Source organism: Arachis ipaensis, chromosome B10 (assembly GCF_059453495.1).
Source record: "Arachis ipaensis isolate K30076 ecotype BB chromosome B10, ASM5945349v1, whole genome shotgun sequence".
NCBI classification, from domain to species: Eukaryota; Viridiplantae; Streptophyta; class Magnoliopsida; order Fabales; family Fabaceae; genus Arachis; species Arachis ipaensis.
The window spans coordinates 143,754,890-143,771,397 of record NC_142435.1 but is presented as its reverse complement, the minus strand read 5'-3'; the positions used below and the strand labels follow the sequence as shown (position 1 = coordinate 143,771,397).

General features: G+C 36.8%; 1 protein-coding gene across 1 annotated transcript; it reads left to right on the top strand.

The window, feature by feature from the left end:
* The first annotated feature begins 1,304 nt into the window (after positions 1-1,304).
* On the top strand, positions 1,305-15,531 carry LOC107622395 (ARM repeat superfamily protein). The gene is made up of 17 exons (XM_016324270.3): positions 1,305-1,649; positions 1,734-1,852; positions 1,955-2,000; positions 2,298-2,370; positions 2,489-2,546; positions 3,559-3,654; positions 4,970-5,087; positions 5,169-5,435; positions 5,516-5,617; positions 6,109-6,466; positions 6,573-6,686; positions 7,119-7,747; positions 7,923-8,119; positions 9,899-10,121; positions 10,539-10,658; positions 10,965-11,738; positions 12,273-15,531. The coding sequence occupies exons 1-17, from the start codon at positions 1,554-1,556 to the stop codon at positions 15,330-15,332; spliced, it is 6,450 nt and encodes a 2,149-aa protein (XP_016179756.1). The 5' UTR covers positions 1,305-1,553; the 3' UTR covers positions 15,333-15,531.
* Positions 15,532-16,508: the final 977 nt, after the last annotated feature.

Sequence of the window (16,508 nt, the reverse complement as noted above, 5' to 3'; positions counted from 1 at the left end):
ACTTGATCTAAATGAAGATTGTGTGTTGTATCAAGCAACGTACTTCGTTAGCCAAGCTGGTATGTAAAGCGAAGTTAACATACCTAAAGACATCCTTATTCATGACAATGAAGATGGTTTCAATTCTTTAGTTAATTTTGTGTATCCAAATTTGTTTCTAAATTTAAACAATGGGTCATACTTTAGAGACAGAACAATACTTGCCCCTACACTTGAGATTGTCAACGATGTTAACAAGCACATAATGAAATCTATAATTGGAGAGGAGAAGACCTACCTTAGCTCTGATTCATTGTGCGTAGAGGAAGGTAACATGGAATCTGAATTAGGTACAATTACTCCAAATGTTCTCAATGCTATCAATTGTTCAGACTTGCCGTCTCACCTGTTGACTCTTAAAGAAGGTGTACTAGTAATGTTACTGCGAAACATTGATCAATCAAATGGGTTAGGCAATGGCACAATATTACATGTACATAGATTAGGTAATCATGTTATTGAATGCATCACATTAACAGGAAATAAAACAGATCGAATGGTTTTGATATCACGGATGAACATGATACCCAATCATGCTACTATTCCTTTTATGTTTCAAAGGAGATAATTTCCATTAGTTGTTTTATTTTCTATGACTATTAACAAGTCTCAGGGTCAAACTTTAACAGCTGTGGGATTGTACTTGTCGAAACTTGTTTTTGCCCACGGTCAACTATATATTGCTCTGTGAAGAATAAAATCAAAATTCAGTTTAAGGGTATTAATTGAGAATAATTCATTCAAGACAAAAGCTACAACCATTAATGTTGTTTATAGAGAAGTATTTAAAAACCTCGGTGACCATGTATAATTCTAAAATTTTGTTGAGAATATATAATAGTTACAAATTTTCCGTCGTCTATTATATTAAAAACCTCGGTGACCATGTATAATTCTAAAATTTTGTTGACAATATATAATAGTCACAAATTTTCTGTCGTCTACTATATTATTACAATATATCCTGCTTATTATTTAACAGAGGCACTTTTATCATAAAATATCTATATTTTTTTTTTTTTGAAAATTAGGAGTGAGATTCGAATCTAAAATCTTTAGATAAAAATGAAAATATTATATCGTATAAAATGTCCACGGTTTAATTATGTATATGTATAAAACTTTATTTTCCATGGGGCACTTACGTAGTACTAAATAATATATAGCTTTAATTTGTTTTTGGACCATTATTTTCTTTTGAAAAAAAAAAATCCTCAGTTCTTACGTGGCACCAATAGAAAAAGCGTGGCATTGACGGAAAAACAGCTTCATTATTAAAAAGCTGGTCACTTTGGGCATAGCCCCACCGCGATCCTCGTCGTCGGTAGTCCACTCTTCGCTTCTTCAATCCCTCAGATCCTCTTCTTCCTTCTCATTATTTCAATATTACGCTTTTGCCACAATTCGGGGTTTTATTTTCTCTCTTTTATTCTATCTATCTCCTACACAAGAAACAAGGGCGGATGGTTATTATTTGAAAAGAAAAGAGGAAAAATTGAAAAGAGGCGAAGGCAATGAAGGCAGGGAGTGCTGCCAAGTTAATCGTTGATGCTCTTCTCCAGCGCTTCCTCCCTCTCGCACGACGTCGTATTGAAACCGCCCAAGCCCAGGTAAGTCTTTTAAGATCCTCACCATCTTCGAATTGACCTAAGCATCTCGTTTTTATTTATTTATTTTTTGCGGGTCTACCGTAGGATGGGCAGTACCTGCGACCATCTGATCCCGCCTATGAGCAAGTCCTCGATTCACTCGCCATGGTTGCGCGCCACACCCCGATGCCTCTATTGGAAGCTCTTTTGAGATGGAGAGAGGGGTTTGTTTTAGTGTCTCTGCACTATGGTTCTACTTTGTTTTCCTGAAATAACTCTAGTAAAAGAAAATTGCTTTTCTTTTTCTTTTTTTTTTGTTATTGTAGTGAATCTCCAAAGGGTACGAATGATGCATCTACATTCCAAAGAAAGGTTTGTTACTCTTATCTGTTTGTTACTTGCTCTTTAGTTCTCTTTTGGCTCCGTGTTCAGATGCATGAATGCATACCCTGGAAGAGGTTTTTAAATTGGGTTTGTTCGGAAACTAGGCTTTATGTGTTTATCGCAATATTCTACCTAGAAATGTAGGTAGGTTATATATATATATATTTCATGAATTAAAATTGGTGAAATTCCTATTTTGGCTTCTGAGTTCTTTGTTTCGTTTAGAAAACCTCTGCCGATTGATTCTAAGATTTAATTAATGCATTTTTTTTGGTTTAAATTCAGCTTGCGGTTGAATGCATATTTTGCTCAGCGTGCATTCGCTTCGTGGAGTGTTGTCCGCAAGAAGGGCTTACTGGTTTGTTCATTTTTAACAATACCGTTGGCCTGTTGTGTTATTTTTGTTTCATGCTATGTGCATTTGTTGTTCGACGAGTATTGGCCTTATTATAGCCCTCACTTATTCTTCACTACAGAGAAGCTGTGGTCTGGTCTTGAAAGTTTTGCTTTTGACTGGCTGATAAATGCGGACAGGTAACACTGTAGTTGATAGATGATAGTAATAGGAGCCTTTTCACATGCTACAACATAACTAAAGAAGGAAAGAACTTTAAATGATAGAATTTCAATTATAGCTTGCTAACAACATGCCATTGTTTGGAGAATTTGGTTGGAGTCTAATTCCTTTATCTTCAATGATATTTTTCAGACAAGCAATTTTTCTTGGGGTAGGGATATATGCTTAGTCTACATATTGGGTAAAACCGTAAACGTTGTCGTGTTTTTGCTCTCGTATGGAGAGCTCTTCATCTTAATATCTTCTATTTCCAAAAAAAAAAAAGAAAGGTTAAACATAGTTAGACCCAGAGTAATAACATTATATAGGCATAATATCCTCGTGGAGTCTGTAAGTATGTAATAGTTATGTGATAGGACCCCAAATATTAGTATTGTTAGTAATTTACATTCCAAGTAATTTTGTCCAATATGAGAGTATTTTACTGTTATGCACCTATTAGGAAGAGTAGAAAGTGGACTGGTGTCAAAGGGGACTTAATTGTAATTAAGTGTATAGGTTGGGATGAGTTTTGTAATTGACAGGAGAGAGAATGTTCATTTGGAGGGAAGGTGGATTGTTATATAGGGAAGGGGAGGGACATTGACCGGGATATCTCAGAATTATAATTGGAACATGGGAGAGCAGCTGGGTCTCTTTAATACCTGGCTACTTTTATTCTCTTGATGAGTAATACAAACAGGGATGTTTTGATTTCTTGTTCATCTGATACTAAGTTTCTGTCATTATGTAATACTCAAGCAACTATGTCCTCCCATTTGATTTTTAAGATACTCCACTAGTCAAGATTGTAGTTGTTTTCAATTTAATATTTTGATTAACCCAAGGGACAGAAGATAAATTGAAAGTATTATTGTCCTCATTTGGACTTGACTATGTTATACCAGAAGCACAATATAAATATTTATGATTATTCTTTTATATTCTGATATGGAGATTTGGTTTGAACTTAATAATCTCTTATTGCAGGGTTGTTAGCCAGGTTGAATATCCATCGTTGGTTGATTTAAGGGGGCTTCTTCTGGACTTAGTTGCTCAATTCTTAGGTGCTTTATCCCGCATCAGGTATCTGATTTATTGCTGAACTACTGTTGAAACATGCTCAGCATGATAAGAAATGTCTGACCATCAAGAAAGATTGTTTTAAGAAATGTTTAAAAATTATTAAGTTAAAGAGTTACTCGTAGTGCTTATTTCGTAGATGATGGTAGAAGCTTATCTTTGGTGGTTTGGAAACCTGAAGAGGCTATAAGGAGAGTGGAGCAGATGAAGGCATAATTCAATAGCTAGAGGCAGAGCTAAACCTGGAAAAACCATAAGTTGGTGGTGGAACTATTAATAGAGATTTAGATGTTAATGTTTTAGATAACGATAGATATTTGGTAGAGTATTTCGGTGTTGTCTAATCCGTGTGGCTGATTTGATGTTGTAGGACAAGATTAAGTTATTGTTGGACATGTATAGATGTGTGCTTGACAAGTGGTGTGCACATCTTAAGCTATGTACCTGTGTTTGGTGTATGTTGAGCACAAAGACACACACTTAGGTTGCCATGTCTTTGCTTTGTAGGTTTTGATTCTTGATAAACATAAACTACTGGTTTTAGGAAGGAATTCAATCTTGAGTAAATTGTAGCATCTACACTTGGTGAACTTTGTATCCTATGTCACTGTTCTCATCTTTGTGGGTTTCTGTGACTTCTTAGTTGATGAATCTATAGCATTTGTGGTTTAAGCAATGGTATTATATATTCTGATAAAAGCAATAAGGTTACTGGTACACTTAGATGTTCTGTTGAGACTTGAATCCCCATCTGATGGTGCATGTTTTAGTTCTCATCCTAGAGCTAGCTCATCTTGTTAGGAAAATGACTTTGGATGCTTATGAGTTTACTTTCCTACTTTCTTTTGAGGGTATACTTCTAACTAGGTCTTTCATACTCCCCCTCATTTTGTATTTGGATTTGTATTATTCTTTTACTACCTGCCATCATTTGTCTGCTTAGTTCCAGCAGGGCAGGGACTAAAGAAAAGGACCTTTGTGAGTTGTGTGTGTGTGTGTATTTTATTTTATTTTATTTTTAAAAAATGATTATTGACTAATTAGAAAGAACTTATGTCAGTTCTCCATTTCAGATGTAACTTTCATGTTTTAACCCTGAAAAATAAAGCTTTGTAATTTTTCATGGTTACTAATTTTTCTGCATGTGTCTCTTAGATTTAATGTTTGAGGGTTTTCTTTTCTGGAGCTATATATTAATCACCATTAGATGTGTCAGGTTAATAATGAGAAGTTAAACCATTAGTGTGCACTTTGCCTTGTGTCTAGACTGTGAAATGTCCTGTTAGAGTTAATGGTTTTTCCTGTCTTTCTGTTTCAGATTTAGTTCTGTTACTGAGCGTTTTTTCATGGAACTTAATACCCGTCGAATTGACACCAGTGCAGCAAGAAGTGAAACCCTCAGTATCATTAATGGCATGCGATACCTGAAGCTTGGGGTATGTTTCAGAATTAGTTTTTTTTTTTCCTGCAAGGTATTGCATGATATGTTATTGTTATAATTATGATGTTCTTCTCAGGTGAAAACTGAGGGTGCATTGAATGCATCTGCTTCATTTGTGGCTAAAGCAAACCCTTTAAACCGTGCTCCTCACAAACGAAAAAGTGAGCTTTACCATGCTCTATGCAATATGCTTTCAAATATCCTTGCGCCTCTTGCAGATGGTGGAAAAAGCCAGTGGCCACCTTCTGGTGTGGAGCCAGCGCTTACGTTTTGGTATGAAGCTGTTGGACGTATAAGAGTTATGCTTGTGCATTGGATGGATAAACAGAGCAAGCACATTGCAGTAAGTGGTTCTTCTACAATTTTTGTTATTTTTCCCTCGCCTTAAAATGCTAACCATTTATATCTTATGTTGTCATGTAGGTTGGGTACCCATTGGTCACTCTTCTTCTGTGTCTTGGTGATCCTCTAATATTTAACAACAACTTAAGTCCTCACATGGAGCAACTCTACAAACTTCTCAGGGTAAGTTCAAATTGTGTAGGCTCTGTTTATAATTGAATCATAACTGTGCTGAGTTTATCTTATGATATGTGGATGGAAGAATGCTTATGTTTTCGCACAGTTATTACTTATATTTTTTCAAAGGAGAAGTTCAATCACCCATAATAAAATATTTGCTTAAATTCATTTAGAATTATTGGATATATGTATTTCCTTTCTCTATTTTTTTGACTAATCACATACAGTTTTAACAACTATTATTATATGCCATAGGAAACATAAATACTGAAATACAAGCTGTTTTTACTTTTAACTAGAATCATTTGTAGGCCTTCCCCTAGCAGTATCAGCTTTTGGGTTGAACCGGTAACTTTGAATTGGTGATGTTAGTGTGATTGGTCCTCAGTTTGTATAATTGGGTAACTCACTGGAGTTTGTAGTTACTTTATCATCTCTTTCCATTATGGTTTTTTAGTTATATGACAGTTCGATTCCCTGGTTGGATCATACAGGATAAAAATCATCGATTCATGGCTTTGGATTGTCTCCATCGAGTTTTAAGATTTTACTTAAGTGTCCATGCATTTAATCAGGCTCCAAATCGTATATGGGATTACCTTGACAGTGTAACTTCACAACTCTTAACGGTTCTAAGGAAGGGATTGCTTACACAAGATGTCCAACATGATAAACTTGTTGAATTTTGTGTAACTATTGCTGAACACAACCTTGATTTTGCCATGAACCATATGATACTGGAATTGTTAAAGCAAGATAGCTCTAGTGAAGCAAAGGTTATTGGTCTTCGTGCCTTGCTTGCTATTGTGATGTTGCCTTCAAGTCAGCATTTTGGCTTGGACATTTTTAAAGGTAGGAGCGGTGCTGCACCTAGAATAATTCTACATGGTTATATTTGGTTGAAATAAAATACACTTGTTTCCTGCAGTAAATGTTAACACTCTGGATGAATGAGCAGGTCATGATATTGGTCATTACATTCCAAAAGTGAAAGCTGCAATTGAGGCAATATTGAGGACATGTCATAGAACCTATAGTCAGGCACTTTTGACATCATCAAGGACCACTATAGGTAATTGCTAACTTCTATGATATGCAACTGCAAAGAGAACTTATATTGTAAATAGTGAGAGCAATAGGATAGTTGAATTAAAGCTCAAGTTACATTGTCGAAAGCATGGTTCTTCAATTATTGAATTATTTAGTAATGGTATCACTTCGATCACAAAGTATGCTTGACTTCCTTTAATAATAATCTGATAATTTTAAAATTATGCTTAATTGGTCTTACAGACATATGTACTAGAAGTGAAACCTTTTTTTTAAATTTCTTTCTTGTATAAAAATAATGAAGGTATGACCTACATTCACAGGATTCAAGATTTGTGTTCCTTTGATCCCTTATAGTTAGTTTATTATTTATCAGTTTAGAAAATTCTTTATTTGCTTTTCTGGTGAATCTCTTGTGCATCATGACACACTGTTGACAAATACTATTTTATAGATGCTGTAACCAAGGAAAAGTCACAAGGTTATTTGTTCCGGTCTGTGCTAAAGTGCATCCCATATCTAATTGAAGAAGTTGGGCGAAGTGATAAAATTACTGAAATAATACCACAACATGGCATAAGTATTGACCCCGGTGTACGTGAGGAAGCAGTGCAAGTACTAAACCGTATTGTGAAATACCTACCGCAACGTCGTTTTGCAGTAATGAAGGGGATGGCCAACTTCATATTACGACTTCCTGATGAATTCCCTCTTCTCATCCAAACTTCATTAGGGCGCCTGTTGGAACTAATGCGTTTTTGGAGGTCTTGTCTAATAGATGATAGGATGCAACTCGATGCAGAGGAAAAATCTTTGGGACATGAAACTGAGAGATTTGGAAAACCTTCTTTCCAACAATCAGGTGAAGCAATTGAATTTCGTGCTTCAGAAATTGACGCAGTTGGCCTCATATTCCTTAGTTCTGTTGATAGTCAAATTAGACACACGGCATTGGAATTGTTGCGTTGTGTTCGTGCACTGAGAAATGATATTCGTGATCTGAGGATACAAGAGCAACCAAATCATATTATAAAATATGAAGCTGAACCAATATTTATAATTGATGTTCTGGAAGAACATGGGGTACGCATTTGCCTTTATTTTGTATCTTAGGATACGAATTCGTCAATGTTATTTTTTTTACTTTTGGGGCAGTCTTTTGGTTATTGAGTTTTTTTTTTTTTTCTTTAAATGTTCAATCATGTTAGATTAAGCTTTTATTTTCCCCTTAAAAGTTTAAAATCTTCAGTAATTGCAGGATGAGATTGTTCAGAACTGTTATTGGGACTCGGGGAGGCCTTTTGATTTGAAACGAGAATCTGATGCCATACCTCCTGATATGACGCTTCAATCTATAATATTTGAGAGCCCTGACAAGAACAGGTGGGCTCGCTGTCTAAGTGAACTAGTCAAATATGCTGCCGAGCTTTGTCCGAGCTCTGTTCAGGATGCAAAGTAAGTATACATTTATTTTCTGTTATGCGGTTATCTCTTCATATAAGTCCAAAGTATGTACCACCAGTGCTATTTTAAAGGAAAATAATGAGCTTTAATAGTGGAAGAGGACAAGTCTCGTAATGTTTAAATATATATATATATATCTTGAATCTTTTGTATATACATATGCTGTGTCCATGTCTTCCCGTGTAAAAATGTGGGGCGTCTCCTTGTTAGTGTTGGTGGTGTTGTCAAGTGTCTATGTAAGTGTCGCTTCTTATACATACACTGATACATAGAAAGTAAACTAAGGTGCTTGGTTTGTGTTCCTGTTAGGTACTTGGGTATTTTGGGTGCTGAAAGTCTCGCACTGAGTAGTATGGATGGTTGATGTTATATTTAAAGAGTGTAACTTTTAAGGTGTGGTTCCCCACTTTCCTTAGGTACTTAACGATTTTATCAGAGCTAGGTTTGTCGGCGATACGGAAAGGGGTACCTATAGGCTGGATTAATGTGAATACAGAATACTAATAGCCGAAAGCCGAGGGGTTATGAAGATATCGGGTGTACCAAAAGTACCATATTGAGTAGCATCGAGTGTTTGATGTTGTATTTAAAGAGAGCGGTTATTCCCCTTAATAGATAGCTTTAGGGTGTGGTTCCCCACTTTCCTTAGGTATTGGATAGTTTCATTTTCAGTTTGTTCTGTTATCAAGATTTTCTTTTAAGGTGAATACAACAACAACAAAGCCTTGTCCCACTAGGTGGAATCGGCTACATGGATCAAATGACGCCATTGAGCTCTATCATGTATCATGTCTACAGAGAGACTGTTTACATGTAAATCTCGTTTGACCACCTCATAGATGGTCTTCCTCTGCCTTTCACCCCTTGTCCATCTTCCATCTCATCCACCCTCATTGGGTGCTCTTTCAGTCTTCTTCTCACATGTCCAAACCACCTGAGATGCGATTTTATCATCTTTTCCACAATAGGTGCTACTCCAACTCTCTCTCTTATATCTTCATTTCTTATTCTATACAATCGCGTCTGACCACTCATCCATCTCAATATCTTCGTCTCTACCACACTTAACTTTTCTTTGTGCTCCCTTTTGGCTGCCCAACACTCTGTACCATAAAGCATAGCCGGTCTGATAGCAGTGCGATAGAATTTACCTTTAAGTTTTAAAGGCATTTTTTTGTCACATATAAAACCAGTCACACTTCACCATTTTGACCAACCTGCTTGGATCCTATGATTTACATCCTGTTCAATGTCTCCATTATCCTATATGATGCACCCAATATACTTAAAACTTAAAACTTTTAAGGTGAATGCAATGAAAATAATAAAACCGTGTTTTCTGTTTTTATTTCCTGTTTTCACTTGTTTTCTTCACAAAACAGAGAACTGAGAAGGCTAAACTGTCTGTTTCTTTGTGTTTTTTCCCCTGTTAAATGTTTTGCTTCGTGTTTCTTCCCATTTTGGTTTGCTTTCACGAGCTATAATAAACATGATACGGAAATTGGATTTTGACATAATATAATATTAAATTGTTCCTTCTATATATTTAATTGATCTTGGTACTGAGTTTTTGAGGCTAACTTGGACAAATATTTATTTTTGCCACTAATTTCATAACCAGCATCTCTTTATCTTCTTTAAACTCTGCATTCATGCATGATTGTAATTCAGAATAAAAAGTGAGTTTTACTCACAAGTATTGCATGTTGCCTTTAATCTGTGTTTCTGAGTCCTAGCTAAAGCTTTGTAGTACCAACTAACTCTGGGCAGGCTAGAAGTTATGCAGCGTCTTACCCATATCACACCTGTTGAGCTGGGTGGAAAAGCTCATCAGTCACAAGATGTTGATAATAAACTGGATCAGTGGCTTATGTATGCAATGTTTGTCTGTTCATGCCCACCATCAGCTCGAGAATCAGGCGGAATTGGAGCAACCAAAGATCTTTACCATCTTATTTTCCCTTCTCTAAAATCCGGATCTGATGCTCAATGTGTAAGTATATTCTGTCAAACTACCGAAAGCTCTCTTAAGTTCTTTACAAAAGGAATGTTGATAAAGATGAAGAGTTCCATTCCGTGCATAATTACCGTTTGTTCAGGATTTTGTACTTATTTTTTGTCCAAATGAGTACATGAAAAGCTGAGACTTTCTGTTAAGAAGGAAAATAGATAAAGCCAGCTTCCAGCTATAAAGGTGTCTGAAAATATAATTGATAAAGTAATGTAATACAACCTTAAACCTATATTCAATTTATTTTATGTTCTTTATATTTAAAAATAAGAAGAATAAGAATAACCCAATAATTCTAATATCTTCATAAATATGATGCCTTGAATTTATTTGCTCTAAATTTTCTACTGTCATTTGTTTGCTTACCACTTTTTATTGGTGATGATGTTTTTGATATAGCAAGCAGCCACCATGGCTCTTGGCCGCTCACACCTAGAGGCATGTGAAATCATGTTTGGTGAACTTGCAACTTTTATGGATGAGATTTCTTCTGAGACAGAAGGAAAACCAAAATGGAAGGTAAATTCCCCAAAAAAGTGTAGATTTAGTTCTATGAACCATTATTTATAGTAGTATTAATGAATTATAAATGACAAGGATAATATGATAATACAAGAAATTTAATATCATTTTAAGAATTTTGAATTCTCATATCTTAACCATTCCTACAATTCAAACAATTTTATTGATAATACTCCATATTTAAACAAAGACGATATGGGAGTTTTCATTTTTTTTTATTTTGGTTAAATATTAATTTGGTTGCTCGATTTCTAATTTTCGAATCATAAGTTCGCGATTACGAGTTATATTTCATGAATGCAGAGTCAAAAGGTTCGCCGAGAAGAACTTCGTGTCCACATTGCCAATATATATCGCACAGTTGCAGAAAATATATGGCCTGGCATGCTAGCCCGCAAGCCTGTGTTCCGCCTCCATTATCTTAGGTTCATTGAAGAGACAACCAGACTAATATCAACATCTCCCCCGGAAAATTTTCAGGAAATACAACCCTTCCGCTATGCTCTTGCCTGTGTTCTAAGATCCTTGGCCCCCGAATTCGTTGATTCAAAATCAGAAAAATTTGATGTTAGAACTAGAAAGCGTCTGTTTGATCTTCTCCTCTCATGGTCCGATGACACAGGAAGTGCATGGGGTCAGGAAGGTGTCAATGACTATCGACGTGAGGTCGATCGTTACAAGTCTTCTCAACATGCAAGATCAAAAGATTCTGTGGATAAAATATCATTTGACAAAGAATTGAATGAACAAATTGAGGCAATCCAGTGGGCGTCCTTGAATGCAATAGCATCACTTTTATATGGGCCATGCTTTGATGACAATGCAAGGAAAATGAGTGGCCGTGTCATATCTTGGATTAATGCTTTCTTTATGGAGCCTACTGCAAGGGCTCCATTTGGATTTTCACCTGCTGATCCAAGAACTCCATCATATACCAAGTATCAAGTGGAAGGTGGTCGAGGAAATGCTGGTCGTGATAGGCTTAGAGGTGGCCATCATCGTGTTTCGTTAGCTAAATTAGCTCTGAAGAATCTTCTGCTCACAAATTTGGACCTATTTCCGTCGTGCATTGATCAGGTAATATTTTCTCACATTATTGTGCATTGAATCTGAACGAGCATTGTTCATGTATCGTGCAGAAAGCAAGCAAGGGTTTAAAGTGTGTCCAACTCTTTCAAACCGTATTTCTTTTCAAAAGACTATCCAGATCACTTCATCCTAAGCAACATAAATTTTGGTCACCTTACCATAAATCATTTAAACATACGACATTGCAGTATCTTCTGGTTGTCTCTGTTCTTGACAGTGGGTTCTGTATTTATATGTGCCTCCCTGTTTATGATTCTTTCATTTGCTCTCCCTGCATGTTGGATTAATGGATTATATGTAGCCAATGAGAGATATTCAGAAAGCTCTGTACTTAGATTCAAATAGCATGACCTTGTAGGGATTATTTTATTCTCTATGCAATTCTGTTCTTATATTTTTGCATGATCTAATTGTCATTCTGATTTCCTGTATTTCCAAGCTTGTTCAGTCAAGTAATTTTATGCAGATCTATCTTGCTTCCCATTGACATTTAAGCTTATAGAAATTCATTATCTCTTGCAGTGCTACTACTCTAACTCTTCAGTAGCTGACGGGTACTTTAGTGTACTAGCTGAGGTGTACATGCGTCAAGAGATACCAAACTGTGAAATACAGAGACTCCTAAGTTTGATCCTTTACAAGGTGGTGGACCCATCTAGACAAATCCGTGATGATGCCCTTCAGATGCTTGAGACACTTTCTATTCGTGAATGGGCCGAGGATGGCATCGAGGGCTCGGGAAGTTATCGAGCTGCTGTAGTGGGTAATCTTCCAGATTCCTACCAACAATTCCAGTACAAGCTTTCCTGTAAGCTTGCCAAAGATCATCCTGAACTGAGTCAACTTCTGTGTGAAGAGATTATGCAGAGGCAATTGGATGCTGTTGATATAATTGCTCAGCATCAGGTTTTAACATGCATGGCTCCATGGATTGAGAACCTTAACTTCTGGAAACTCAAGGAAGGCTGGAGTGAAAGGTTATTGAAAAGTTTATACTACGTAACATGGCGGCATGGAGACCAATTCCCTGATGAAATTGAAAAACTTTGGAGTACAATTGCTAGCAAAAATAAGAATATTAGTCCTGTTTTAGACTTCTTGATCACAAAAGGTATTGAAGACTGTGATTCAAATGCATCAACTGAAATAAGTGGTGCATTTGCGACATATTTCAGTGTCGCAAAACGGGTTAGTCTGTATTTAGCACGAATATGCCCTCAACGCACCATAGATCACCTGGTTTTCCAGTTGTCTCAGCGATTACTGGAGGATAGCATTGAGCCAGTTGGGCAAACATCAACTAAGGGTGATGCCAGTGCAAATTTTGTGTTAGAATTCTCGCAAGGTCCTGCTGTAGCCCAAATTACATCGGTTATGGATAACCAACCACACATGTCCCCATTGCTTGTAAGAGGTTCTCTTGATGGACCACTTAGAAATGTTAGTGGGAGCTTGAGCTGGAGAACAGCAGGTATGACAGGCCGAAGTGTCTCAGGCCCATTAAGTCCAATGCCTCCAGAATTGAATGTTGTTCCAGTAAATGCAGCGCGATCTGGGCAGCTCCTTCCATCATTGGTAAACATGTCAGGACCCTTAATTGGTGTTAGAGGTTCAACAGGGAGTTTGCGGAGCCGTCATCTTTCACGTGATAGTGGAGATTATCTTGTTGACACACCAAACTCTGGTGAAGATGGTCTGCATCCTGTGAGTGGGCATGGTATCAATGCAAAAGAACTTCAATCAGCATTGCAGGGTCATCAGCAGCATTCACTTACACATGCAGATATAGCATTGATTCTTCTTGCTGAAATTGCATATGAAAATGACGAAGACTTCCGCCAATACTTGCCTTTACTCTTCCATGTCATTTTTGTTTCAATGGATAGCTCAGAAGACATTGTACTGGAGCATTGCCAGCATTTGCTTGTTAATCTGCTATATTCTATTGCAGGCCGCCATTTAGAGCAGTATGAGGTTGAAAATAATGATAGAGAGAACAAGCAGCAGGTTGTTAGCCTGATTAAATATGTACAATCAAAGCGAGGAAGCATGATGTGGGAGAATGAGGATCCTACTGTTGTCAGAACAGAGCTGCCAAGTGCAGCCCTTCTTTCTGCCCTAGTTCAGAGCATGGTGGATGCTATCTTCTTCCAAGGAGACCTTCGTGAGACTTGGGGAGAAGAAGCACTTAGATGGGCTATGGAGTGCACTTCACGACACCTTGCTTGTCGTTCACATCAGATCTACCGAGCACTTAGACCCAGCGTAACAAGTGATGCTTGTGTGTCCCTTCTCCGGTGCCTACATAGATGTCTGGGGAATCCAATACCTCCTGTGCTGGGATTTATTATGGAAATTTTGATGACATTGCAAGTTATGGTGGAGAATATGGAGCCAGAGAAGGTCATACTTTATCCTCAGCTATTTTGGGGGTGTGTAGCTATGATGCACACGGATTTTGTCCATGTCTACCGACAGGTTTTAGAGCTCTTTTCTCATGTTATTGATCGTCTATCATTCCGTGATCACACTACAGAAAATGTTCTTCTCTCAAGCATGCCTAGAGATGTTAATACTAGTGATTTAGCAGAATTTCAACGTATAGAATCCAAAAATTATGAACCTCTACAAGAGGGTAATTTGCCAGCATTTGAAGGAGTACAACCTCTTGTTCTGAAGGGACTTACGTCAAATGTCAGCCACAGTGTTTCTATTGATGTCCTGTCCCGTATAACAGTGCATTCATGTGATTCTATATTTGGTGATGCTGAGACAAGACTCCTTATGCATATTATAGGATTGCTCCCATGGCTTTGCCTTCAACTCAGCAAAGACCCAGTGATAGGTTCTGCTTCCCCACTTCAACATCAATATCAAAAAGCTTGCTCCGTTGCAGCGAATATTGCAATTTGGTGCCGGGCAAAGTCCTTGGATGAACTAGCTACCGTATTTATGATTTACTCTCGAGGTGAGATCAAGAGCATAGATAATTTTCTAGCCTGTGTTTCGCCCCTCCTATGCAATGAATGGTTTCCAAGACATTCAACTTTGGCCTTTGGACACTTGTTAAGGCTACTAGAGAGGGGACCTGTTGAGTATCAACGCGTTATTCTACTTATGCTCAAAGCTCTCCTTCAGCATACTCCAATGGATGCAGCCCAAAGTCCGCAAATCTACGCAATTGTTTCCCAATTGGTGGAAAGCACTCTGTGTTGGGAAGCACTAAGTGTGCTTGAAGCCCTTCTACAAAGTTGCAGTTCATTGAATGGTGCTCACCCGCATGAACTTGGCTCGCTCGAGAATGGAATTGGTGGTACTGAAGAAAAGTTGCTTGTTCCACAGACCTCATTCAAGGCACGCAGCGGCCCTCTGCAGTATAGTATAGGATCAGCATTCGGCACGGTGTCTACACTGACACAGGGTGGACCAAACGAGTCTGGGACGTCAGCAAGAGAGGCAAGAGAGTTAGCTCTGCAGAATACTCGCCTGATTCTAGGGAGGGTATTGGATAGAAGTGCATTAGGTAGGAGAAAGGACCAGAAAAAGTTGGTCCCTTTTGTGGCCAATATTGGTAACCCGTGATCTGCATAGTAAGAGGAGTTGTATATATTCTGTCCAAAGATGTAGTGATTAATCCATAATAGGGGGTTTGTATATAGGCATCTAAATATTGGTTTCACAGTTTGTATCTTTATGTGTAGTTTAGCAGCACGCTTTTGATGTCAATATCATGCATAATGTATCTGTCTTAAGTAACATTTATATTATAGTATTAAATCCCCATAGTAGTCTCTGAGATTGATGTCGTGCACTAAAATTGTCCCTGAGATTCCAATTGCACCAATTACGTCTCTGAGATTGGAAAAATTGCACCATATTGGTCTCTGACTCGTTTTCCATCAACGACGCGCTTTCCATTAACGACGTGCTGACGTGGTTTGATGACATGGACTTTTGGGGACATGTGTCACTTCATGGTTTGGCCACATGTAACGGTATGATGACGTGTCGGTCAACGACACGTGGTATGCTGACGTGGATGGTTATGTCACGTGTCACAATGCTATTTGTCTACGTGTTATTTATTATGTCATTGTTACGTGTGTATCAAATTGGTCCCTTACTTTGCATCAAATGACTCATATTAGTCTCTGAAATTAAATGTCGTGCACCAAATTAGTTCCTTCATCAATTTTTTCTCATTTTCTTTATAAATTTAAAATTCTCATTATATATTTGAATACACTAATTTTAATTTTATGATTTTATCTTTTCACAAGTTATTTAAATACAAGTGTTTTTATAAAATATTTTTAAAATTTGTTTTAATTATACAATTTTTTTTTACAATATTTTATTAAAAGAACTATGTGAGATATTGATATTGATTTAGTAAAGAGTGTAAGTTAAGATAATAATAATATTCTTTAATACAATTTTTTTAATATTTAACACTTTAATAAATGTTTTAAGAATATTTGATAAGTCACTTGTTAACTAATATAAATTCATTATTCCCATCCATTTTAAAAATGTCCGATTTTTCATATAATTAACTTCTCACTAAATTAATAGGATAGATTTATACTGTCGATTATAATAATTCATTTTATCTATAACTTAGCTAGGCGGTTTTTTCATATATTACACTATTAATCAATATAAGTTCTTATTGTAACCATGACTTGAACAGTATTAAAACAGATACAAATAAACACAAGAGGCAATAATAAAGTTTTGATTTTAGTTAACATGTGT